General features: G+C 65.2%; 2 protein-coding genes across 2 annotated transcripts; one reads left to right on the top strand and one right to left on the bottom strand.

Moving 5' to 3' along the window:
• Positions 1-597: 597 nt before the first annotated feature.
• EMID1 (EMI domain containing 1) lies at positions 598-10501 on the bottom strand. The gene is given in 15 exon segments (XM_062504278.1): positions 598-728; positions 1572-1662; positions 3139-3183; positions 3264-3308; positions 3936-3989; positions 4073-4125; positions 4218-4304; positions 4801-4938; positions 5109-5191; positions 5458-5600; positions 5716-5777; positions 5866-5952; positions 7766-7869; positions 7957-8103; positions 10248-10501. Coding segments are annotated over 15 exon segments (1524 nt in total).
• Positions 10502-15241: 4740 nt separating this feature from the next.
• DTX1 (deltex E3 ubiquitin ligase 1) lies at positions 15242-22982 on the top strand. The gene is made up of 9 exons (XM_062504463.1): positions 15242-15500; positions 18766-19426; positions 20885-20946; positions 21071-21232; positions 21422-21483; positions 21588-21746; positions 22058-22219; positions 22299-22388; positions 22758-22982. Exons 1-9 carry the CDS (start codon positions 15242-15244, stop codon positions 22980-22982), a joined length of 1842 nt encoding a protein of 613 aa, XP_062360447.1.
• The last annotated feature ends 768 nt before the right edge of the window (positions 22983-23750 follow it).

Raw genomic sequence — 23750 nt, 5'->3', positions numbered from 1 at the left:
AGGGATGACACTGCATGGATTGGTGTCACATCGTGGGTGAGTGTCCCATGGCAGAGCCATGTGTCCCCTGGGTGTCCCTGAATCCCATCCCATCCCATCCCATCCCATCCCATCCCATCCCATCCCATCCCATCCCATCCCATCCCATCCCATCCCATCCCATCCCATCCCATCCCATCCCCATAGATGCCCACGTCTCCTGGGAGGTCCCTGGCACAACAGGTGACACCACAGGACACGGATTTGGGGACATTTAATGACCTCACGGGTCACAAAGCAGCGAAGCGCGCGGCGCAGCGGGGTCCCAACCCGAGGCGGGGTCCCCTCCTTCAGCCCCCCAATCCCCTCCCCCCAGCATGGGGTGCCCGGGAGGGATGGGATGAGTCAGAATCCATCCACTTGGAGAGTGGGGGACAGATATGGGGTTGGGGACACCCCTCACCCTCCCGGCGGCTCAAGCAGCGGCGAAGGGGGCGAAGCATCGTGGGAAGGGTGGTGCCGTGCCACCAGTAGCACCAAGAGGGGGGACGGGGGTGATCCCATCCTGCTCCCCAGGGCGGCACGGTGGGAATGACCCCAGTGACGCCCCCGATTCTGTCACGGCTGTGGGGGGGGCCGGTGGGGGCGGGTGACGATGCGATAGGGGCGCTGGCCACTGCCACGTTTGTCACGGGGCACCCCGGGGGTTACCGTGCCGGAGGCACCGCTGCCCGAGCCGGGCTCTGGCTCTGTGGGAAGAGAGGAAAGGGATGTCAGGGGGTGGGATATCATCCCCTCCTCCAAAAATCCCCAAATCAGCATAGGGGGCTGTGGGTGTTCTGCCCAACAGAAATGGGGGTCATTGCCCCCCTGTGGCTCTGAGTGTCCCCAGGGGCTGGGGACACCCACCCGAGGACCCCCCGGCTGGCACCCCTGCCTGGCACCCCCGGTTGGAACTCTGTGGAAAAGCACAGCTGGAATGGGGAGGGGGAGGGGAGATGAGGGTGGGAGGCACCCACTGTGCCCTGCTGGGCATCCTGGCATGGGGGTTGGCACGGGGGGATCCCTTAGGACAACGGGAGCTCTGGGAGATGCTTCAGTCCAAGAGGGTCCCCATGGTCTCCTGGGGGGCTCTATGAGTCTCCCTTGGCTTGAGAGGGTCTCCATGGTCTCCCTTCTCCAAGGATTTCCTTGAGCCCTGGGGAACTGCAGGGTTCCCCTTGGCCCAAGAAGGGGTCCATGGTTGCCTCTCTCAATCCAAGAGGTTCTCCATAGTTGTATGGCCAAATCCAAGAGGATTTCCATGGTTGTGTGGCCAAATCCAAGTGGATCTCCATGGTTGCCCCTCTCAGTCAAAAAGGTTCTCCATGGTTGTATTGCCAAATCCAAGAAGATTTCCATGGTTGTCCCTCTCAGTCCAGGAGGATTTCCATGGTTGCCTCTCTCAATCCAAGCAGGTCTCCAAGCTCTCCCATGGCCCCGGAGCTCTCAGTGCCCCATTCCCAGTGGCTCCAGTCCCCCGTGCTCCAGGCCTGCTCCCAGGGGTGCCGTGGTGCTCCAGGCTCATGCAGGGTGGGGTGGAGGGTGGTTACCTGGCCAGATGATGGCTTCCAGCAAGGTGACCCTTCTAGCCAGGACCTCCAGCCGGGCCTGCTGCCGCAGGAGGGTTTGGAAGCTACTGGCCTGGGGGAGAGGGAGAGAGCAGAGCAGAGCAGAGCACGTTGGCCCCGCGGTGGGCACGGCACTGGGACGTGGAATGGGGACATAGGGTGGGGACACAGCAGGGCAGGGGTGGCACAGCATGGCAGGGGAACGGCAGGGTTGCAGCCCCAGCAGGATGGGGGTGCTGGGGCACGAGGAGGGGGTGCCAGGTCTCCTAGGAGGGTCCCCCTGGTCTCAGAGGGATGTGGGGGGCTCCTCCATCCCTGCGAGTCCATGGGGACAAGGGGGTCCCCTGTGCTGGCAGATGCTGCTGGCTTGATGTCCCTGATGGGGATACTGATGTCCCTGACCTGGGGGTGCTCCCTCTGCCACCCCCCTGCACGTTGAGACAGCCAACATTTGGGGGGACACATCCCCAGCCTTCTCAGAGGGCCACCGGCTTGTCCTCAACAGATTGTCACAAGTCTTCCTGCCCGAGCCTCGGGGGGCTCTGGGATGCCCAGCTGGAGGTGAGGATGGGGGGACCCTGGTGGGCCTTCCTTTTAGTGGCCCCCCAATGCTGGCCATGATGCCACCACATGGGTGATGACATCATGCATGGCTGATGTCATGGCCAAGGGCCACTGTGATGTCATGAGGGCCTGGTGACCTCCCTTCAGGGATGGGGGTTCCCCCCAGGGAGGGGGTCACCCTGCTGTCCCTGTCCCCCCGTGGCATGAGGAGGGGCTGCCAAGGGTCCCCTCGCTTCAGCTGCATTACATCAGTGACCCAAAGGCCACCATGACATCACAGGGACCTGATGACCTGCTGGTGGGGGTCACCCCAGGGGTCCCCATCCCCCTACTCACCGTAGAGCCCAATCATTGTTTCCAAGATTAAAACCCTCTCCGCTAAAATCTTCAGTGCCTCACGGAGCTGGTGCAAACCCTCCCCCTGGGGAAGAGAGGGACGGGGTGAGAGGGAGCTGCACCCAAAATGGCTCCAGGCCACCCCCATGGGGGGACATGGGGTGCCCCCAAGCCACTGGGACACCAGGGCAAGGAGTGGGGGTACCCCGGGCGGTCTGAGCCCACCCTGTGCCCCATCACCCTGTTGAGGTGATATTGGCACTGGACACAGCCAGGGACCCCCAGTGCCACTGCTGGGGCACTGGGGATGAGACATGGCACTGGGCAGAGCTGGGGACACCCAGGACATCACTGAGGTGACATGGATGAGGTGTGGGGCATTACTGGCCACCCTCTACCATCATTGGGGTTCCAGGGAAGAGCTGGGGACACCCTTGTCGACACTGTGGACCCAGGGACAAGCTGTGGGGCAGTGGGAACAAGTGGGAACCCTGAGGACATCATCGAGGTCCCCGGGACCAGATGCACAGGACAGCATGGAGGGTGTGGGGGTCCTCCCGTGCCCATCACCCCCCCGACCCAGCCGCTGTTGTGTTCCCCTCCTGTGCCCAATGTCCCTGGTGTCCCCGGTGTCCCCCGTGCCACTCACCCACGTGCCCCTCTCGCCCGGCTCACCCCGGGGACCCGGCTCGCCCTGAAACACAGAGAGGAGAGGGCCTGGCAGCGGGGGGGCACGGGGGGCTGCGTCCGGGGGGGGTCGACCCACCCACGTACCTGTGCCCCGTCCTGCCCGCGGCTGCCTGGGTGGCCCTGGGGACCCTGCGGGGGGACAGAGACCATCAGCACCCCGGGGGCATGGCCAGACCCCTGCCAAGGAAGATGCTGGCAGACCCCATGGCTGAGACCCCACACCAGACCCCCAAATCCCCCCACTACTGCACACCAAACCCCCACAACCCTTCCATGACCACACACCAGATCCCCCAACCCAACCAGAACCCCCATATCTCCCCATGGCCACACATCAGAGCCCTCAAACCCAGCCTCAGTTCCCCCACATCTCCCACTGAACCCCACCCCCTAAATTTCCCCGTGGCCCCCAGCCCCATTCTTTGGAAGGATGGGGATGCAGAATTCTGGGGACAACGCCCATATCCACACCCCATGGTGGGGTCCCAGTCCCTGTCCCCACAGAGGGACCATGAGGACAGCAGCTTGGGGCCACCCAGCACGGCAGGAAAGGGGTGTTTGGAGCAGAGGTGGCCCCCAAACCACTCCCCACCCTGACACGGCCACCACAGGGGACACCAGCAGCTGCCTGGGTGGCCCTGGGGACCCTACGGGAGAGACAGAGCCTGTCAGAACCCCTGGGGGGCATGGCCAGCCCCCCCCCCCCCCGGCTGAAACCCCCCAGCTTGTGTCACCATGCAGGGCTGGGGGACTCACCCTGTCCCCCTTCTCCCCGGGGGGCCCAGCAGCTCCGGGCGCTCCTGCTCTGCCCTGTGCAAGGACAAGGTGGGGACATCAGCCCTGGGGGGACACTGCGGCTCAGCCCTCCCCGCGCCCCCCACCCCAGCACTTACATCGGGTCCTGGGGGCCCAGGGGGACCAGTGGGACCTGGGGGGCCAGGGGGACCTGCAAGGGAAGGGGACACAACTCAGCCCCACATTGGGGCACCCAGAAGAATTGGGGGGGGGGGGTGACAAAGGAAGGGGGGACACCCTCACCCATTGGCCCCACAGGTCCGGGAGGTCCCATGGGACCCATGGTACTCCTGGTGGCTTCGGTGAAGGTGTTGGAGAGGATAGGGTCCCCTGGGGGGAGAATGGAGGGGGGTGTTTGGGGCCAGGCCCCCCGTGGTTCCTGGCATCACCTGGGGATACAGGGGGAGCACATTCCCCTCCCCTGCTCTCCCCCGTGTCTCGTCCCTGTCACCCCAGTGATGATCCCCAGATCTTCCCAGTGCCCCACACCTCATTGCTGGCACCCCAAAGTTGGTAGGGGGTCCCCTGCAGTACTTGGTGCCCCCCACCTCATGCTTGGAATCCTGATGGTGTCAGGGGTCCCCAGCTGTGCCCAGTGCCCCACACTTCATCACTGAACCCCAATGATGGCACGGGGGACCCCAGTATAGCCCAGTGTCCTCCATCTCATCCCTGGGACCCCAGTGATGGTCTGGGGGTCCCCACACCACCCCCAGCCCAGCTGATGCTCAGACCCCCAAACCTGACTCTGCCCCAGCCCGGTCCCCAACCCAGTCCCATTCTTGGGGTCACACTGGGAGGAGAGCCCCAGCCCAGTCCCCCTTACTGGGCTCATCCAGTCGGGGAATCACTGGCCCCACAGGGGCAGGGGGGCCCGGGGGGCCGGGGGGGCCGGGTAACCCCTTCTCTCCAGGGAGCCCCCTGGCTCCATCCCGGCCGGGTGGTCCTGGGGGGCCAGGGGGACCTGCAGGGAGGAAGAGGAAGATTGGGGTGTGCCCAGAGCTGTGCAGTGCTGGAGCCCGTCTGGGCTCCCAAACTGCTGCATAGACCCCCCAAGATCTGCCTGCCAGGAAAGGGGGGTCTCGGCTGGGCCAGGCACCAGGCTGGGGTCCCCCCACACTGTCCCCCCCTTACCTGGTGGCCCCACTGGACCCTTCCCTCCAGGAATTCCCGAGGGTCCCCGTCCTCCAACGTCGCCCTTAGGACCAGGGGGTCCCCTCCAGCTGGATCTCCCTGCGGCAGAGGAGCACCCTGAGGGGGGACCCCGGGGACAGCCCTACCCACACCCGGTCCCCGCCATCAGCCAGCCCCTCCCCAGGGCTGGCCTGTCCCCGCGGGTGGCTCCGTGTCGCAGCTGGAGACAGCAGGGGTGGGACAGGTTTGCTTTTCCCCTGAAGTGAGTTCACCCCCCCCAAATATTGACAACACCCAGGTACGTTCCCAGCCCTGTGGGTGGCACTGTCACTGTCACTGTCACTGTCACTGTCACCCTGCCTTACCGTCATCCCCGGGGCTCCCGCGTGCGGCTGGGGACCCCCAGAGCTGCCCGGCCTCGGGACCCCTGCCCAGGATGCTGCCTTTGGGTGCTGCTGGGGTGGGGGGCTCGGCCACCACCAGCCGGGCCACCTGGCAAAGACACAGCAGGGGTGGGTGACAGCAGGGGGCATGAAGTGACCCCCAGGGCTCTCGTGCCCCTCGGGGGGTGCAGGAGGAGATGGCCAGATCCCAAATTGGGACTTGCCTGTGCCTCGAGGGTGGCGAGCCGGGCTGTCAGCTCCCCGACACGGCTGCAGTTCAGGCACCCTGCGGGGGGAAATTGAGGGGTACAGGCGGTGGGGTGGGGTCCACACACCCTCTGTGCCCACCTCAGCGGGTTTGGGGAGGGACCCACCTGAGAAGGCCGTGGGGTGCAGGGAGGGCCGGCGCAGGGCTGTGCTGGGGCGCCCGGGATCCCGCAGGGTGAGGAAGGTGTGAGCCTCTGCCAAGAAAAGGGGGGTCAGCATGGGGGGACCCCCATGTGGGGCATTTCCTCTTGTGGGAGACCTTCCTGTCGTACTTCCCTCCAACATACTGGGGAGTGCAGGGCCCCATCCTTGCTCTGGGTGAGCCTCTGACCCCCAATCCTACACATAACCCTGAGTCAGGATCCCCCAAACCTACCCATGGTCTTGAACCAGACTCCCAAAACCCTCCATGACCACACACCAGATGCCCCCAACCCACAGTCCTCCAAACCCACCCACGGTCCTTAACCTGACCCCCCCCCCCCCCCCAATCTCCCCATGATCACCCCCCAATCCCAGCCCCAAAAACAGCCCCAGGGCCCCCCAATTCCCCCCCTCAGTCCTGAACCCCATCTCCCCAAACACCCTCGTGGCCCCCAGCCGCATTCTGGGAGTGGCTTTGGAGTGGGGTGCACAATCCTGGGGACACTGCTCACATCCACACCCCAAGGTGGGGTCCCAGTCCCTGTCCCCACAGAGGGACCCTAAGGACAGTGGCTTGGGACCACCCAGCACGGCAGGAAAGGGGTAGACAGAGGTGGCCCCCTAAACACCCCCCAGCTGTCATCCCACCCCGGCACGGCCACCGCCGTGCTGCAGGGGACAGCCCTAAGTGGGGCCAGATGTGGGGCAGGCGGCCAAGCACGCAGGGAGGAGGAGGAGGAGGAGGAGGAGGAGGAGAAAGAGAAGGAGGAAGAACCCCCCCGGCCCCAGCACTGCTCCCACCCAGCTGCCTGCGGACCCTGCAGGTCACCCACTGCCCTGCAGACCCTCAGTGCCATCCCAGGGTGTCCCAGCCCTGGATGTCCCCAGCCCCGGGTGCCACCCGCTGCCCTCACAGCCTCGGATCCCACGGAGCCTTAGCCGGGCTGGGACCCGCAGTGAGGTCCTGGAGGAGAGGGAGGAGGAGGGGGAGGATGTGGTGACAATGGGGACAAAGACCCCCTGTCAGGAGCTGGCAGCACCCGTCCCCCCACGCATGGCACAGCCTCACACCCATTTATCCACCCCCACTCCCACTTGTGGTCTTGCACCCCCCGTGGGCGCTGCCATGCCGAGGAATGTCTGTCTGTCCATCCACCCACACCCCATCCATCAGCTGTTCCAGTTCCCCACCCCAGGCACAGCCTGTTGCCCATCCACTCCCACCCACATGGCTGTTCTCCCACTGCCCAACCCACTGGGATCTCTCTCCATCCCTCCACACACAGGGACACTCCCTCACCCACCCAGGAAATTCTGTCCAGCCACCTGTCCACTCATCTGTCCATCCATGGGCACAGATATCCATTTATGTAAAGGAACATCCACACCCTTGCCCACCATGGGAGAATCCTTCAGTCTGTCCATTCATCCATCCATCCATCCACCCATCCATCCATCATTCATCCATCATCCATCCATCCATCCATCCATCCATCCATCCATCCATCCATCCATCCCTCTATCCATCCACCATCCATCCATCATCCCTCTATCCATCCACCATCCATCCATCATCCCTCCATCCATCCACCATCCATCCATCATCCATCCATCCATCCATCCATCATCCATCCATCCATCCATCCATCCATCCATCATCCATCCATCCATCCATCCATCCATCCATCCATCCATCATCCATCCATCCATCCATCCATCCATCATCCATCCATCCATCTGTCCCACCCACCCATAAACCCTTCTCCTCACCCATCCCTACCAGTGACACCGAGGGCCATGTCCCACAGCCCCTGGTGTCGCTTCCCCACCCTGCACACCATCCCCACTCACACCAGCTCCCACCTTCCTCGCAGTTGGCTCCAGCGTGTCCAGGGCAGCAGCGCCATTCCAGCGCCGTCAGGGTCCTGTAGGTCACCCTGTAGAGGGGCCGGATCACGGCACGGTAGCTGCAGCACAGAGAGGCAGCACTCAGACCCATCCTGGGGGCATCCCGGGTGTCCCTGCTCCCAGGAGACCCCGGTGGCCCCGCTCACCTGCCCCCGCTGCAGGCCAGGGGCCAGCGGCAGCCCTGGAAGACCCTCTGGAGGAAAGTCCCGTTCTGGACATGGCATGACACCGTCCGTGTCACCGTGTAGGAGCACCACTTGCTGGAAGGGAAACCACCGATGTCGCCGGCTCTTCTGCAGGGACACCTTGGGGGTACTGCCACCCAAACTGTCACCCTGGCAGATGCCCATCCCCAGTTTTTGGGGTGCTCATGGGGAGCCCTGCTCTGACACGTGGTGAGAGCTGGGGCCCCACATTCCTGCTGCATTCCCGGCATGGCTCTGGCACCCGGCTGGCCTGGAGCGGGGCCCGGAGCCCCCCCCGCACCCCCAGCCCACCCCACACAAAGGCTCCTTTCTTCTGCCCCACATGCCAGGCTCTGCCCAAACCCTCCCCGGGCACCCCAGCCTCAGTTTCCCCCTGCAGGGCAGGACACACCATTGCCGAGCGTCCCCGCCCCCGCGGCGGGAAGGACTCGCCGTGCCCTCGGCAGCTCCAAACTCAAAGGCTGCACAATTTGTGTCAAAAAATGAGATTGTCGGGAGCGCTGCAGTACTGCGAGGAGGGAGGCGGTGGCAGCAGGGACAAGAGGGCGCCGCGGGGGGACAATTGTCTGGGAGGTGCCGGAGGCGGGGGGGGGGGACAGCCGGGTGGCACAGGGCTTTCCGGCTGGGCAGCGTCCCAGGCGGGCACCGTGCCAGGGCTATGGAAGCACAGAGCCCGCCGGGGCTGTCGCCACACTCCCGCTGCCACCCTGCCATGTCAAGCGAGACCCGGGTGGCATCGTCTCCCTTGGAGGGACACCCAGCTCCTGGGTGGTGTCAGCTCCAGCTGTGGAAATGTCTGTTGGGATGGGATGAGGATGCGTCCCGGCTCATTTCCCTAGAGGGGAATGCCCTCCCAGGAGCAGGCAGGAGCTGGCAGGCTTTGGCATGCGAGTGCCCGCGTGGCCTGGCGTGACCCTGGCCCACCCAGCACCGCACTGGCACCGAGGGGGTCCGGGCTCTGCTGACAGGGCTTGTGCCCACCTGGAGCAAAGCCCACACCAGGTTTGGCTCTGAATCCTACTCCCATTCCAAAAATCAGCCGCTTGGTTTTTTGCCCCCGACTTGGGCACGTGGAATCCCAGCGATGCTTCAGGGAGGGATGGGGTGGGATGGGGCGGGATGGGGCGGGGGCTCGTGGGTGCTGGCCTGGGGGATCCCGGGAGGACACGGCAGGGTTGTGCCAAGGCGCCGGGGGCTTCCTGGGCTTGGCCGGGAAGGGAAGGGGAAATGAGGCGGCTTCTGCCCGTCTCCTCACCGAGCGGAGCGGAACCGGGAGGTCCCGGCAATCCGGTGCCGGAGACACGGCCAGAGCCAAGGGTTTCCTGTAAACAACCCCGCCTCGCCGGCACCCCCCCGTCGCTGCGGCGGGACAGGGACCACAGCTCCCCACAGCACCCACAGACCCCCGGACTGGGCCACCTCCACGGGACGGGCAGGACCTTGGGGCTGCGGGCGTTCACTCTTCACCAGCTCCAGCACTCACAGTAGTCCCAGCATTCCCAGTAGTCCCAGAGTGCCAAGACAGCCCTAGCACCCCCAGCATGCCCAGGGAGCCCCACCATGCCCAGCACTCCCAGTAGCCCCAGCATGCCAAGGCAGCCCCAGTATCCCAATATGCCCAGGCAGACTCAGTAGTCTCAGCATGTCCCTGTATGCCCAGACAGCCCCAGGAGTCCCAGCAGCCCCAGTATCCCAGTAGTCCATCCCAGTAGCCTCAGTAGCCCCAGTAAGACCAGGAGTCCCAACAACCCCAGCCCCAGTATGCCCAGGCAGCCCCAGTAGTCCCAGCACCTCCCAGAACACTGGTAAGCCTGGCAGCTGTGATACCCCCAGTAAGTCCAGCCTGACCCAGTAACCCCCCAGGAAGTCCTGCTGGCCCCAACAACTCCCAGCCTCAGCAAGTCCAGCTAGCTCCAGTATCTCCTAGTACCCTCAGCCTTCCCTGCTCCAGCAGCCCCAGCATCATGACCCACACAGCCCCTCCCTGGAGTGCCCAGCAGCCTGTGCTCTCCGGTCCATGGTGCCCCCACACCTGGTACAGAGCCCCCCAGTACCCAGTACCCGTGCCTGATGCCCCCTACACCCGCTGCCCCCATGCCTGAAACTTTGCACCCCTGATACAGATCCCCGGTGTCTCACAGGTCCCCACGTCCCTACGTCCTCGGTGTCCCCCGTGCCTGGAGCTCCCGGATCCCTGATGCCCCTGGTGCCAAGTACTCGGTCCACAGTACCCGCAGCTGCCGGTGCCTGGTGCCCCCCGGTACCCACAGACCCCGGTAACCCCAGCAGGCGATGCCCAGTGCCCGATGGCCGCATCCCCGCGTCCCCGGTGCCGGTACCTGCGGGCGGCGGGCGGCAGAAGGGCCGGGCTCCAGGCGGCGGCGGGCAGCGGCAGCAGCAGGCAGAGGGACAGGCAGAGCCCCAGAGCTGCGGGCAAGGCTGCGGGCAGGGCCGGGCGGCGGCAGCACCCCCGGCCCCCGGCCATGCCGCTCCGCGGGGCTCGGCGCTGTCCGGCCACCGGCACCGGCACCGGCACCGAGCGGGCGGCGGGGGAGGAGGAAGGAGGAGGAAGGAGGAGGGATGATGGAGGAGGAGGGATGGAGGAGGGAGCCCCCGCCAGCCCCCCCCGCCTGCTCCCCCTCCTTCCGCCCCGCCGGCACAGGGGTCCCGCTGGTGGGGCGGACACAGGGTGCGGGGCAATTTGGGAGGCTGGGGGGACAAACCAGCCCGGGGGAGGGGAAAGACGGGCAAGAACAGGGGGCCGTGGGAGGTGGGGGCCCGGGGAAGGCTCAGCGTGGGGAGGGGGCGCGATGCGGGGCTGGGCCCGGCTGCGGCACACCGGTCCCCGTGGGAGCAATTTGGGACCGGTGTGAGCGCGGGGACACATGTGTGTGCGGGACCCTGCGTGTCCATCCCTGTGCGTGCGCATTGATTTACACACGTGTGTGTGTGCATGCAAAATTCGCATTTGTCCATTGTTTGACACACTTTTACACACAGAACCTATACGTGTGTGCCCGTGGATCCACACCCGCGTGTGCACACCCAGGTGTGCTTGTGCCTGCGTGTGTGTGCACGGCCCGGGTGTGTGCTCACCCACCCACGCACCCTTCTGCCTGCCTGCTTCTGTCTGTCCGTCTGTCTGTCTGTCTCCTGCTGTTCTTCCAGCTGCCTCTGCCATGTGTGCGTGTGTGTGTGTGGTCCCCGTGTCAGGGCGTGCAAGGAGACCGTGTGTGTGTGTGTGTGTGTGTGTGTGTGCATGGGTGTGTGCGGGTGGTCCCCGCCGGGGGCCCCTACAGACAGTCTGTCTGTCTGTCTGTCTGTCTGAGGACACATCCCTGCAGTGGCAGCACCACGGGACCCCCCACCTTGTCCTCTGTGGGGTGTGGGTGGGGTCTCCCCCCCCACCCTGCCCCAGTCACCCCTGGTGGGGACACAGGAGGACCCGGTGCTGGAGCACTCCCCACCCATGGGTGCTTCTTGAGGTCACCCCACCCCTCCACCCCCCCCCCCCCCCCCCCCCCCGGGTGTCCTTGAGGTGGGGCCCAGGTGCTGTTTACCCTGGTGGGTGCTGCAGGAGCCGAAGGTCACCCATGCTCCTGCTCAGACTAAACACGGCTGCGGCGGTGCCCGGGGTCTGGGGGGGGCCCGTGGGTGGGGACAGAGGGCTTTGCACTGGGTGATGCACATGTGTCCCCACACAGATGTAGGGCCCAGCCTCGACTGCACAGGATCTTATCCCCAAGGCCCTAAATGACAGCCACCTGGCCCTGGGGTCCCCTGCCATGTTCACCCCCTCTCTGATGGCTTGAGCCCCTTTAGGGTTCCTCATGGGGGGGCTTCAGGTGCCTGTGCCATGGCCCTGTCCCACCCCTGTGTTCCCATCACAACTTCATGTCCCCTTTTAAAGTGTCAGCTCCATGCCCCTGCTCTGGCTCCAGGTCCCCATGCCATGTCCTTGCCCTGGGTTTATGCCCCCGTGGCGTGACTCAGCTCTGTCCCCATGCTGTGTCCCCACCTCAGCTCCAGGTCCTTATGCCATGGCCCATTTCCAGATCGCTGCCTTGTCTCCATGTCCCCGTGCCTTGTCCGTGGGGTGCCAGCCTGGCATGACACCACAGCACGGCTCATTGCACCGATGGCCCCTGCCCGTGCAGGCTGGCAGGAAGCGAGTCCCCCAACGTGGGGACGGCAAGGGGGGACGAGTGGGTGTCCCCATGCCCAACCCCGCTGCCCCCGGCTGCCACGTCACGTGCCCGAAGCCACCAGGTGGCACTGCGAGGCCACGGCACCCGTCGCTGCCCGGTCCCCAACCCAACCCTAACCCAACATTAATCCTGTCCCCAAATCTGTCCCTCCATGGGCACAGGCCCAGTATCAACGCCTCTGTCCCAAATCTGTCCCTCCATGGGCACAGCCATAGTTACAATTCTCCTGTCCCCAGATCTGTCCCCAAAAGCCTGTCAATTCCCTTGTCCCCAGATCTGTCCTGCCATGGGCACAGCCATGACCCTGCCTCCAGATCTGTCCCTTCATAGTCTCAGCCAGAGTGACAACTCCTGTCCCCAGATCTATCCCCAGTTCTGTCCCTTGGCTGGCAGAGCCACTAGCCCTTGGGCTGAAGGTGATAGATATTGGCATGCCTTTGTGGCTCGGGGCGTCCTGGTGCCTCCTGTGCCTCAGTTTCCCCACAAGGCTGGGGGAAATACCTGTCCTAAGGGGGGGACAAAGCATCCCCCCAAGCAGAGTGGTATACCCGGGGGACAGCCCCCAGTGGGGACATCTAGTGTGTGACCCCAATAGGGGTGTCTGGCCCCAGTGCAGATGCCCAGTCCCCAGTGTGTGTCCCAGTCGTGGTGGGTGTCCCTGGTCCTGGTGTGTGTCCCCACTGTGGATGCCCACACCCCATACAGGTCCCCGGTGCAGATCCCCGGTCCCCTACATGTTCCAAGAATGCCCCCCACAGTGCCCAGTGAGTGTTCCCGATGTGTCCCCGGCTTGAGTGCATGGCCCCGCTGGGGGTGCCCGATCCCCGAATGGGTTCCCGGTGCAGATGCCCGGTCCCAGTCCAAGTCGCCGTTGCAGACAACCCAACCCCCGTGCGTGTCCCCGGTGCAGACACCCGGTCCCCGTGGGTGTCCCCGGTGCCTATCCTGGCTTCCCGGACCGTGACCCCGGTCCCGATGCGCGCCTCCGGTGCAGATGCCCGGTCCCCCGTGCGTAGTCCCGATCCCGGTGCAGATGCCCGCTCCCCCGTGCGTGCCCCCGCTCTCCGGCGCGCGTTCTCGGCGCGCGTTCCCGCCTCGGGTGCCCGCGGCCGTGCGCGCCGCCGGTGCCGGTGTCGGTGGCTGCCTGGCGCTGGCTGAGCGCTGCCGCCGCCCGGCCCCGCGCCCGCCGCCGCCGCTGCTCCCGGTGCGGCTGCGGGTCCCGGTGCGGCTGCGGCCGCCGGAGGTAACGGCGCGGGGGCCGCGGCTCGGGGCGGCGGCGGCCATGGCGGGCCGGGGGGGCGGCTCGGGGGACGGCGGGACCGGGCGCCGGCGGGCTGGGGGATGCCGTACATCGCGAAGAACCGGGCACTGGGGTCGGGGGACGAGGCACCGGGGGGATGGGGGCTGCCGTGCCTCGGGGAGACCATGTGCCGGAGGGATGGGGGCTGCTGTGCATCGGGAGGGACCGTGCGCCGGGGGGGGCACACAACAGGCGCCGAGGGGGGAGCGCGCCGTGCTCGGGGATACCGTGTGCCGGCGGCCTGGGGGGGGCCGTGCATCGTGGGGGACCGGCCACCGGCGGGGGACCCTGCACCGGGGGGCTGCCGTGGGAGGGGACGGGGACACCGTGCACGGGGGCCAGGCCTGGTCTTTCAAACCCTCCCCTCCACGAAGAGCAGCCGGGCGCCGGTTTCTGGGGGGCTGTTGGCTCCGGGGATCGTCTCCGCCGCGCGTTCCCGGGAGGGGCTCGGGGCTGGGGCTCGGGTGCCCCCCTCCGCGGTGCTCGGGGTCACGGCGGGCGCGGGGCTGGGCGCACACGCGTGTTTTGGGGTGCGCGGTGCGTGTGTGCCCAGCCCAGCCGGAGCGTGTGGCCGGGGAGGGGGGGGAGGTTGTTGTGCTGCCGTGGTTCCCCGTGTCTGTCCGCCCGCCTGTGTCGGTCCCGCTGTCTGTCCGTGTCACCGGCTGTGCGTGTGCCAGCGCCTGTGCCCGTGTCTCTCCGTGTCAGTGTGTCTGTGTGTGCCCGGCCCCGGCTGTGCCTCTGTCTGCCGCCTGTTTGTGCAGCGAACACCCCCTTTCCCGGGCCCCCCACCCGCCGCCGTGGGTCCGGAGGCTGCCGCGGGTGGGATCGCGGCCGGCCGGGAGCGGGGGGCCGGGACCACCCCCAGCCCGATGCCTGCAGTGCAGATCATAAATCAGCGGCGGCTGGAGCGGGATCCAGGGCCAGCCGGCTCCCCGGCACCCAAAGCACCGGCGCACAGAGCAATGAGGCTTCCCGGGCTCGTGGGACCCCCAGCAGCTCCCCAGGGCCATCGGCAGGGTGGCCTGTCCCCCCCTGTCCCCGTTGACACGCTGGAGGCCAGCAGCCGGCCAGGGCTGGCAAGCAGCCCGCTCTGCCAGGGCTGCGGGCACCGCGGCGTCGCTGCCCGCCGGCTCAGGGGCGATCAGGACGGTCCCCCAGCTGCCACCCGCCCGGCGGTACCCGGAGTGACCCGTGCTGTGGCCCTGTTTTTCAGGTGACACCCCTCTCACTTGCCAGCGGTGACGTGCTGGGCGGCGGGGACGGCCGTGGAGCCACCGAGGACGTAGGCTGAGCAGCAGGACACGAGGAGGAAGAGGAGGAGTGGGTGTCAGGGGGACAGCACCGTGGCTGTGTGACCCCATCACCGTTCACAAACACCGCCATCCTTGAGCCGACGCAGTCTGAGAGGTCCTGGTGGCTTTTTGGAGCCCGAGCCCTGCCAGCATCGCGGGGAGGAGGAAGAGCCGGGGAAGACGTGCCGGGTGATGGATGGCCCCAGCCCCGCTCGGCGGCCTCGGGGGAGCGGGACCGGGTGGCTCGGGGACCTCGGGGACCTGGCTGGCAACACCCGCCTCTGCAGAGCCCCAGAGCGCCTGCTCCGCTGAGCTCCAGAGCCCGCAGCCGGCGGCAGCCGGGAGGAGGATTTGGAGGGGCCCCGAGTGACCCCCGCGTCCCCGTGCCGGGGGATGGTGCGGGGCTGAGCCGCCGTTCCCCGGGCATGGCACGGCAGGGCTCGGGGGCCATGCTGCCCTCGGGGGGCCTGGGGTTCCCCCCCCAAAACCTGGCCCGCGTGGTGGTGTGGGAGTGGCTGAACGAGCACGGGCGCTGGCGGCCCTACTCGGCTGCCGTGTGCCACCACATCGAGAACGTGCTGAAGGAGAATGCCCGTGGCAGCGTGGTGCTGGGTCAAGTCGATGTCCAGCTGGCACCCTACGTCATCGACCTCCAGTCCATGCATCAGTTCCGCCAGGACACGGGTAAGGGGTTGGCGTCAAGCCAGGAACATCCAGCCACCTGTCCATCCTTCCATCTGTCCATCTGTCCATGCATTCAACAATCCATCAACCATCCATCCATCCATCCATCCATCCATCCATCCATCCATCCATCATCCATCCATCATCCATCCATCATCCATCCATCCTTCCACCCACTGGTACGTCCGTCCCTCCCTCCCTCCCTCCCTCCTTCCATCCCACCATATTTCCACCCATCTTTCCATCCTCCCATCCATTCTTTCATCCCTCCCTCCGTCCTTGTGTGTATCTGTCTGTCTGTTGTTCCATTCATCCATGAATCTGTCACTGCATGTCTGTTTGTCTGTCATTCCATCCATCCATCCATCCATCCATCCATCCATCCATCCATCCATCCATCTTTCCCTTTTCCCTCTTTTCTTCCCTGACAGTGTATCTCTATTTATTTATCCATCATTTAAATCCTTCCTTCCCTTAGACAGGCTTACTTGTCTGTCCCTTCGTTCCTGTATCCCTCTATCCCTCCATCCCTCCATCTGTCCATCCATCTGTTCCCTCTCTCCTCCCCTCACTCTCCAGGGCTCCAGTCCCCCCATGGGACCCTCTTGACTTCTCTGGCCCTTTTCTTTCCTGTCCACCATGCACCCTCATCCCAGAGGGACATGTCCCCACATCCCTCCATGCCCTCTCCCCTCTGTGGGGTGCTGTGGTGTGTCCCATCATCCCACTGTCCCCACATCTTCCCCTCCAAGCTGCTCCATCCCCAGGGAAGTGGGGAGGCCCCAGTTTGGACATGGGGAGCAGTGCTGGGCACTGGGATGTTTGCAGCTGTGATGGTTGTTGCTGCGGCAGTGCATCCAGGCCACATATCCTGTGGGAAGTCAGAGCTGGTCCCACACTGGGACCAAGCCCAGACCCCATTAAATGTGTCCCTGTCACGGTGTGACCCATTAAACCAGCACGTGCCGGCTGTGCTGTGGGGGATGTGCTGCTCTGGGTGCATTCCTGCCCATCCCTGCATCCCTACCCAGGGCAGGATCTGCTACAGGCCATGCAGAGCAGGCAGGGGACCTGCCACATGCCAGGTGACACCCCCTGGATTTGCCTGGGGACACCCCACAGCAGGAACCCCATGGTTGCACCACCTCAGCCTGGCCACTGATGACACCATTCCTAGTCCCAGTGATGCCAAATGATCCCGAGTGTGGATATGGCTTCTGCCATGGGCTGGGGACTGAGATGGGGACCAAAGCAGGGACCTGCCTCCTGCCTCTGCCATCCAACCTGGCTCTGAATCCATCTCCAGCCGATCATGGGCTTGGCAGAGGGCATCTTGGCACCTGCAGCCCTGAGTCAGCGAGGATGCCGGCACGACCCGGAGGGTCCGTGCTGACTCAGAGCTGCAGGAGCCACCGGGACACCCTGGCTGTCCCCATGGCACCTCCTGCCAGCTTTGGCCGAGACTCATCCTTTGACAGAAGCTGGCATCACATCCCATGGCCATGGTGCTGGATATTCCTTGGGGACTTGTGCCCATGTTGGGGCCACGAATGGATTTGAGGTGACAAAACAAACTCTTCCCACGATGTCCCTGAGTACCACAGTCCCTGTGCCAGCAGGACTTGGGGACAGGGACAATCAGAGGAGGACCTCGGTGTCCCCAGGTTTGTCATGGCAGGGGACGTAGCCATTGTCCTCAGCGCTGTGGCCTCCATGTGCCCCATCCCTGTATCCATCATCTCTTCCCATGGGTGAGGCCCAGGGTTTAGAGGCTGTCACACGGCTCTTGGTGCTTGGGGACAAGAGGATCCCCTGAGCTGAGCATGCTCCTGGTGCCTGCTGTGACATGAGGACACAGGAGAAGTTGGCATGAGGTTGGGGGCTCAGGGGGCTTGGCCCATGCCGTACCTGGCGACAGAGAAACCCAGTGACAGAGTGAAATGAGGTGACCCCGTTCCGAGAGCAGGGATGTGCGTCCTGTCCTGGTGGCCCTGGGGACACTGGCTTGGCCCTGTGGCTCTGGCATGGCTGGCAGAGGGGACAGGGGATGGGGACAACTGGTGGCCCTTGGGGACTGGGAGCTGTGTGTGTCAAGGGGAATGGGCTGATCATCCAGTGCCCTCTGGGGGGTGCGGGATGTGAGGGGCAGAGGGATGTGGGATTTGGGATGGGGATATGGGATTTAGGATGGGGATGTGAGGGGTAGAAGGATGTAGTATTTGGGATGGGGATGTGGGATTTGGGATGGGGATGTGAGGGGCAGGGAGATATGGGATGCAGTTGCAAGGACCAGTGGGTCAGGGATGTGTTTATGGGCAGGATGCGGGATTTGGGCAAGAGTGAGCAGCGGGAAGGGGGACATGGGTGCAAGGAGGCAGGGCTGGGAACTGAGATGGGATACAGGACATGGATGTGAGCGGGGTGTGGATGGGAGTGGGCAGCGGGGTTGGAGGGGAGTGGGCAGTGGGGCGTGGGTGCGAGTGGCCTGGAGCCAGCAGTGGGATATGGGATGTGGGCAGGAGCAGGCAGCGGGGGCCCCCCCGCTGCCTCCCGTGGCCCTGGCAGAGCTGCCTCAGCACAAGGCGGCAGCTGGGGCCTGGCTCTGCTGCCTGATGCGGCCGGTGATTAATGACCGTTAATTAGTGCCGTTAATCGAGCTGGGCAAACCGTGCCGGCGAGGGGATAGACAGGCCTCGTGCGGGGGGGGGGCACTCGAGGACAGGGCTGCGATGACTCTCCCACCGCGGAGCTCCGGAGGGGCTGCAGGATCCAGCTCCATCCCAAACAAGTGGCGAGGGGACGGGATTTGACCGTGTGGGACAGTCCCTGGCTGTGTCACTGCCAGAGCCAGCAGCTGTCAGGAAACCTCTCCTGACCGGGAAATGCTTCCCCTGCCCTGGATGGCCACGGGGAGGGGAGGGTGGGGAAGAGCTTGGACCAGAGGCATGGAAAAAAGCTGGGAAAAGCACAAGGGCTGAGCAGCATCGCCCTTCCCAAGGTATCCGGGACAATGATGCTGGGGGCTGGCAGTCCAAGCCACTGTCATCAATGGCAGGATGAGGGTTGGATTCATCCATTGGGAGGCACTGTTGGAGCGCAATGGAGACTTGGTGGGGACAGATGAGGTGAAGGGGGACAGTGGCTGTTGCACCCCGAAGCGCCTCTGTATCCCAATCCCTGCGGGATGCCCAGCTGGAAGCTGGACACAGGGATGTCTGTGAAGGTGTGGGTCCCTCCACTGGCGTCACTTCCCCTGTCTCCCCAGGGACCATGCGACCCGTCCGGAGGAACTTCTATGACCCCTCCTCAGCGCCGGGGAAGGGAATCGTGTGGGAATGGGAGAACGACAACAACTCCTGGACTCCCTACGACATGGATATCTGCATCACCATCCAGAACGCCTACGAGAAGCAGCACCCCTGGCTGGACCTCTCCTCCCTGGGCTTCTGCTACCTCATCTACTTCAGCAGCATGTCCCAAATGAACCGGCAGACGCAGCGCAAGCGGCGGCTGCGGCGCCGCATGGACCTGGCCTATCCCCTCACCATGGGCTCCATCCCCAAATCGCAGTCGTGGCCGGTGGGCGCCAGCACGGGCACCCCCTGCTCTTGCCCCCAGTGCCTGCTGGTCAACAGCACCCGCGCCGCCTCCAACGCCATCCTGGCGTCCCAGCGCCGCAAACTCTACCCCGGCGGCGTCCGCCAGAGCAGCACCTTCGCCGGGGGAACCCTGTGGCCGGCGGGGACGGGCACGCCGGCGGTGGTCGCGGGGGGCGCGGCCAAGGGTGAAGGGCTGCGGGTGGCTGGCGCGGGGTTCGCCCCCGGGCAGAGCGTGCCCAGCGCGGCGCTGCCCGGTCTCAACAACCTGAACCGTCCCGGGACGCAGCGCGGGGCTGGACTGGGAGCCAGGGCCGCTGTTCCCCCCGGGTAAGCTGGTTGGGTGGGGAGGGGACAACCGGGGTGTCAGTGAGGCAGGGATGGGCACGCAGAGGGTCAAAAGGGATGATGGAGGTGGTTTGTCCCCTGCTGTCACCTTGCAAGCAGCTCTAGCTCTTGTGGCACTGTCACCTCCAGCCCCTGGGTGTCCAGCCTGGGGATATGGCTGTGGGAGGGACACCTGGGATGTCCTGGCTGTCCTCGGATCCCTGCAGAGGGGCTGTGGTGATCCGTGCTGTGCCATGCCATGCTGTGCCAGGCCGTGACATGCTTTCATGGCAGCTGGAGCACATGGAGTGCCTGACCCCAGGGGAATGGTGTCCCCGAGGCCAGCATGGGCTGTATGACCCAGCTCCTGGCCTGATGCCACCAGGCATATCGCTGGGGAGGCCACAGCTGTAGGGAGGGACCACAGCCTCGGTGTCCCTTCTGTGGTGGAAATGATTCACCAGGGGAGTCCAGGTGGGTGAGCAAACCCCTGGGATTGTGTCTTAGTGGGCGTCCTTGTCCTGGCACCCACATCTCCATGGCTGTACCCCATGGTGGGTTGGCCTGGTGTCCCCTCAGGGCTGTCAACACCAGGTTGAGGGGACAGGTGAGTCTCTGAGCCCCTGGCAGTTCCTGACATATTTCCTTTCTCTGCTGACGTCCTGCTTTCCCTTCCGTGTACTGGGTGCTGGGCTGAGCAGTCCTTGTCTCTGTCCCCATCGCCCTCCCTGTCCTGGCACGTACCTATGGACAGGAGGGAGCCAGGAAGACCCTGGGATGGGGCTGGGCCACCATCGCTGCCCTGGCCTTGGTGTGGGTAGAGCAGCTTTGGGAATGAAGGAAAAAACACCCTCAGCCCCAGATCGTGTGGGGCTGAGCACTGCTGAGCTGATCACTGTGATGGCTGGAGTCGGAGGGGATTTTGGGATCAGTGAGGGGGATGATGGCACTGGTCAGGCCTCCCTCTTCCCCAGTCACACATCCATCTGTCCTTCCCTCTGTCCATCCCACCCCTATGGACATGTCCCTTTCCAGCCCTGTCCCTGGTGCCACCTGCTGCTGGCAGTCCCAGGAGGGTGGGGGTCCCTGGGGATCACACAAGTGTCTGCAGGGGTGTGGGACACGGTGTGTCACCATTAGGACACCTGGACAAGGTCCCACCCTGGATTGAAGAGGACATGATGCCACTGGTACCATTGGGTGCTCAGAGGTGGACAGGTGGCATTGGGGGACAGTCCCGTGGAATGGGACACCAGCTCTCCAAGCTGGTGAGGGGACACCTTGCCCTGTGTTCTGTGTTCCGTGGGGACAACACTGCCTGGGGACAGTGCCAGCAGCCCCAGGGGACAGTGCCCTGTGTGCCACGGGAATGCTGCTGTTCTGGGGCCATGACATGCGAGGAGGGGACAGTGCCAGCCCTGCCAGACCAGCTGAGCCCCTTCCTCTCCCATCTCCATGCAGGGTCCCAGCGCTCCCGGTCAAGAATCTGAACGGCACTGGCCCCGTCCATCCCGCCCTCGCAGGTAAGCGGGGTCTGGCCAGCAGCTGGGTGTCAACACGCGGTGACACTGTGGGCGGGGAGAGGGGGACACTGCCAGGGGCTGGCAAGGACGAACAGACGGGCAGACAGGCACTCTCCCGGCACAGGGATGACGGGGATTCTCATGTGCGCCGCCGGGCTGCCCGTGTGCCTGACCCGCGCCCCCAAACCCATTCTGCACCCCCCGCCCGTCAGCAAGAGCGACATCAAACCTGTCCCCGGCGTCAACGGCATCTGCAGGAAAACCAAAAAGAAGCAGCTCAAGAAGAGTAAGGAGCCACCGATGTCCCAGCGGGATCAGGGGGAACGTGGAGGGGGAAGTGAGAGATCCCCAAGGGATTTGCGTGGGTAGTGCCACATGGTGTCCTGTCGTGGTGGCAGAGGGTGGCAGGGCTGTCCCCGTCCTGCGGTAGGGGTGCTGTGGCACGGCAGGCAGGCTCTGACGTCATTCCCCTCAGGTAAGACCCCCGAGGACGTGGTGCGCCGCTACATCCAGAAGGTGAAGAACCCCCCGGATGAGGTGAGTGGGGGGTTCGGGGGACTCAGGGAAGCTCAGGCAGGGGACGGGCAGAGAGCCGGGGGTGACCCCTTGTCCCCCCTGGATGCTGATCCCGTTCCCGGCAGGATTGCACCATCTGCATGGAGCGGCTGGTCACCTCCTCCGGCTACGAGGGCGTGCTCAGCCCCAGGGGCATCAAGCCGGAGCTGGTGGGCAAGTTGGGCAAGTGCGGGCACATGTACCACCTGCTGTGCCTGCTCGCCATGTACAACAATGGCAACAAGGTCAGCTGCACCCCGGGGCTGCGTGCGGGTCGGGGTGGGTGCTTGGGGGTGCTGGAGGGTGCTGGGTGGGTACTGGGTGTTGGGTGGGTGCTGGGGGATTCCAGGTAGGTGCTAGGCGGGTGTGAGAGCTTCTGGGTGGGTGCTGGGGAGTGCTGGAGTGTTCCAGGTAGGTGCTGGGTGGGTGTGGGGGATTGAGTGGGTGTTGGAGTGGGTGTGGGCATTGGGTGGGTGCTGGGGATTCAGATGGATGCTGGTGGGTCCAGGTGAGTGCTGGGTGGGTGCCACCCCTGAGGCCCACGCGGTGCCCCCAGGATGGGAGCCTGCAGTGTCCCACCTGTAAGGCCATTTATGGGGAGAAGACAGGCACGCAGCCCCCCGGGAAGATGGAATTCCATCTCATCCCCCACTCCCTCCCGGGATACACCGACTCCAAAACCATCCGGATCGTCTACGACATCCCCACAGGCATCCAGGTGAGGGAGGACCCCCCAGCTGGGCTGGTGACCCCCGCCCCGTGTCCCCTGCTCATCCCCTGTCCCCTCATCCACCCAGGGCCCGGAGCATCCCAATCCCGGGAAGAAATTCACGGCACGAGGCTTCCCACGGCACTGCTACCTGCCTGACAACGAGAAGGGCAGGAAGGTGAGACCCTGATGGGGTGGGATGGAAAGAGAAAGAATAGTAGGGATGGGATGGGATGGGATGGGATGGGATGGGATGGGATGGGATGGGATGGGATGGGATGGGATGGGATGGGATGGGATGGGATGGGATGGGATGGGATGGGATGGGATGGGAGGGATGGGATGGGATGGGATGGGATGGGAGATACCACAAGGGAGAGTGGCATCTTGTGGGCGCCCTGCTGGGGCTGAATCCCACCCTGGGGCGGGGCTGAGGCTGTGCTGTGCCGGGGGAAGGAGGTGCCGCGGGTACCGGGTGGCTGTGCCAGTCCGTGCCAGGCCGTGCCGGGGGTGCCGGGTGGACGAGCCCTGGCCGTGCCCACCACAGGTGCTGAAGCTGCTGATCGTGGCCTGGGACCGGCGGCTCATCTTCACCATCGGCACCTCCAACACCACGGGCGAGTCGGACACAGTGGTGTGGAACGAGATCCACCACAAGACCGAGTTCGGCTCCAACCTGACGGGGCACGGCTACCCCGACCCCAACTACCTGGACAACGTCCTGGCCGAGCTGCTGGCCCAGGGCGTGTCCGAGGCTACCCTGAAGGACTGAGGCCGGGCTCAGGGGCTCCCCTCGGCCCCGCCCGTGCCACCGCCGCCTGCGCCGCTTCACCGCAGCCCCGCCCGGCGGGCTCCTCCCCCGTCCCGGGCCACCCACCACGTGTCACCGTGTCCGTCTGTCTGTCGCCCCGTCCCGTCCCGGCTCGCCCCGCTCTCGTGGCGATAGCGTCGTGGTCTTTTTCTACCCGTGGCCTCTTTGCGCGTCTGTGCCACCCGTGTCACCTGCGCCACCCGTGTCACCCGCCGCTGCCCCGCGGAGCCGCGCACAGCCGGTGTCATGTACATCTCTGTGTTACAGAACACACCCCGTGCCGGGCTGCTGTCCCCGCGTCCCTTCTGTGGCTCCAGTGCCGTCCCTGCCCCTCCCGGGGTGGGCTGAGAGGGAGAGGCTGAGGGGTGCCGGGGGTCTCGGAGCAGGGAGGGGACTTGGGGGTGGCTCTGGGGTCTCGGCGCGGTGGGTGAAGGCGTTGTGGGCGATGTCCAGGTCTCGCAGCACCTCCTGCGGCCTGTCCCCAACGGGCCCCCTGCTCCCCAGGGTGGGGTCAGTAGCCGGCACCCACCTGTGGCATCCCCCAGCAGCTACCTGTGGCAACCACCCGAACCCCCCACCCAAACCCCCCACCCCTCTGCCAGTCCCTCCAGCACCCACCCGCGGGCATTTCCCCCCAGAGCCCCGCATCCATCCCCGACATCCACCCGTGGTGTCCCCCCAGTCCCCGCACCCGTCCCCTACCCCGAACACGCCCCGTCCCATCACATC

This window comes from Cinclus cinclus, chromosome 17, assembly GCF_963662255.1.
Source record: "Cinclus cinclus chromosome 17, bCinCin1.1, whole genome shotgun sequence".
Lineage (NCBI taxonomy): Eukaryota > Metazoa > Chordata > Aves > Passeriformes > Cinclidae > Cinclus > Cinclus cinclus.
The sequence above is the reverse complement of the archived record's forward strand: the minus strand, read 5'-3'. Positions and strand labels throughout refer to the sequence as shown.

What these genes read in the sequence shown, in the direction of transcription:
- DTX1 (XM_062504463.1), top strand. Translation starts at nt 15,242, where the DNA reads ATGGCACGGCAGGGCTCGGGGGCCATGCTGCCCTCGGGGGGCCTGGGG. An exon ending in AGGGCCGCTGTTCCCCCCGG is followed by an intron (nt 19,427 to 20,884) that starts GTAAGCTGGTTG and finishes ATCTCCATGCAG; the next exon opens with GGTCCCAGCGCTCCCGGTCA. An exon ending in TGAAGAACCCCCCGGATGAG is followed by an intron (nt 21,484 to 21,587) that starts GTGAGTGGGGGG and finishes CGTTCCCGGCAG; the next exon opens with GATTGCACCATCTGCATGGA.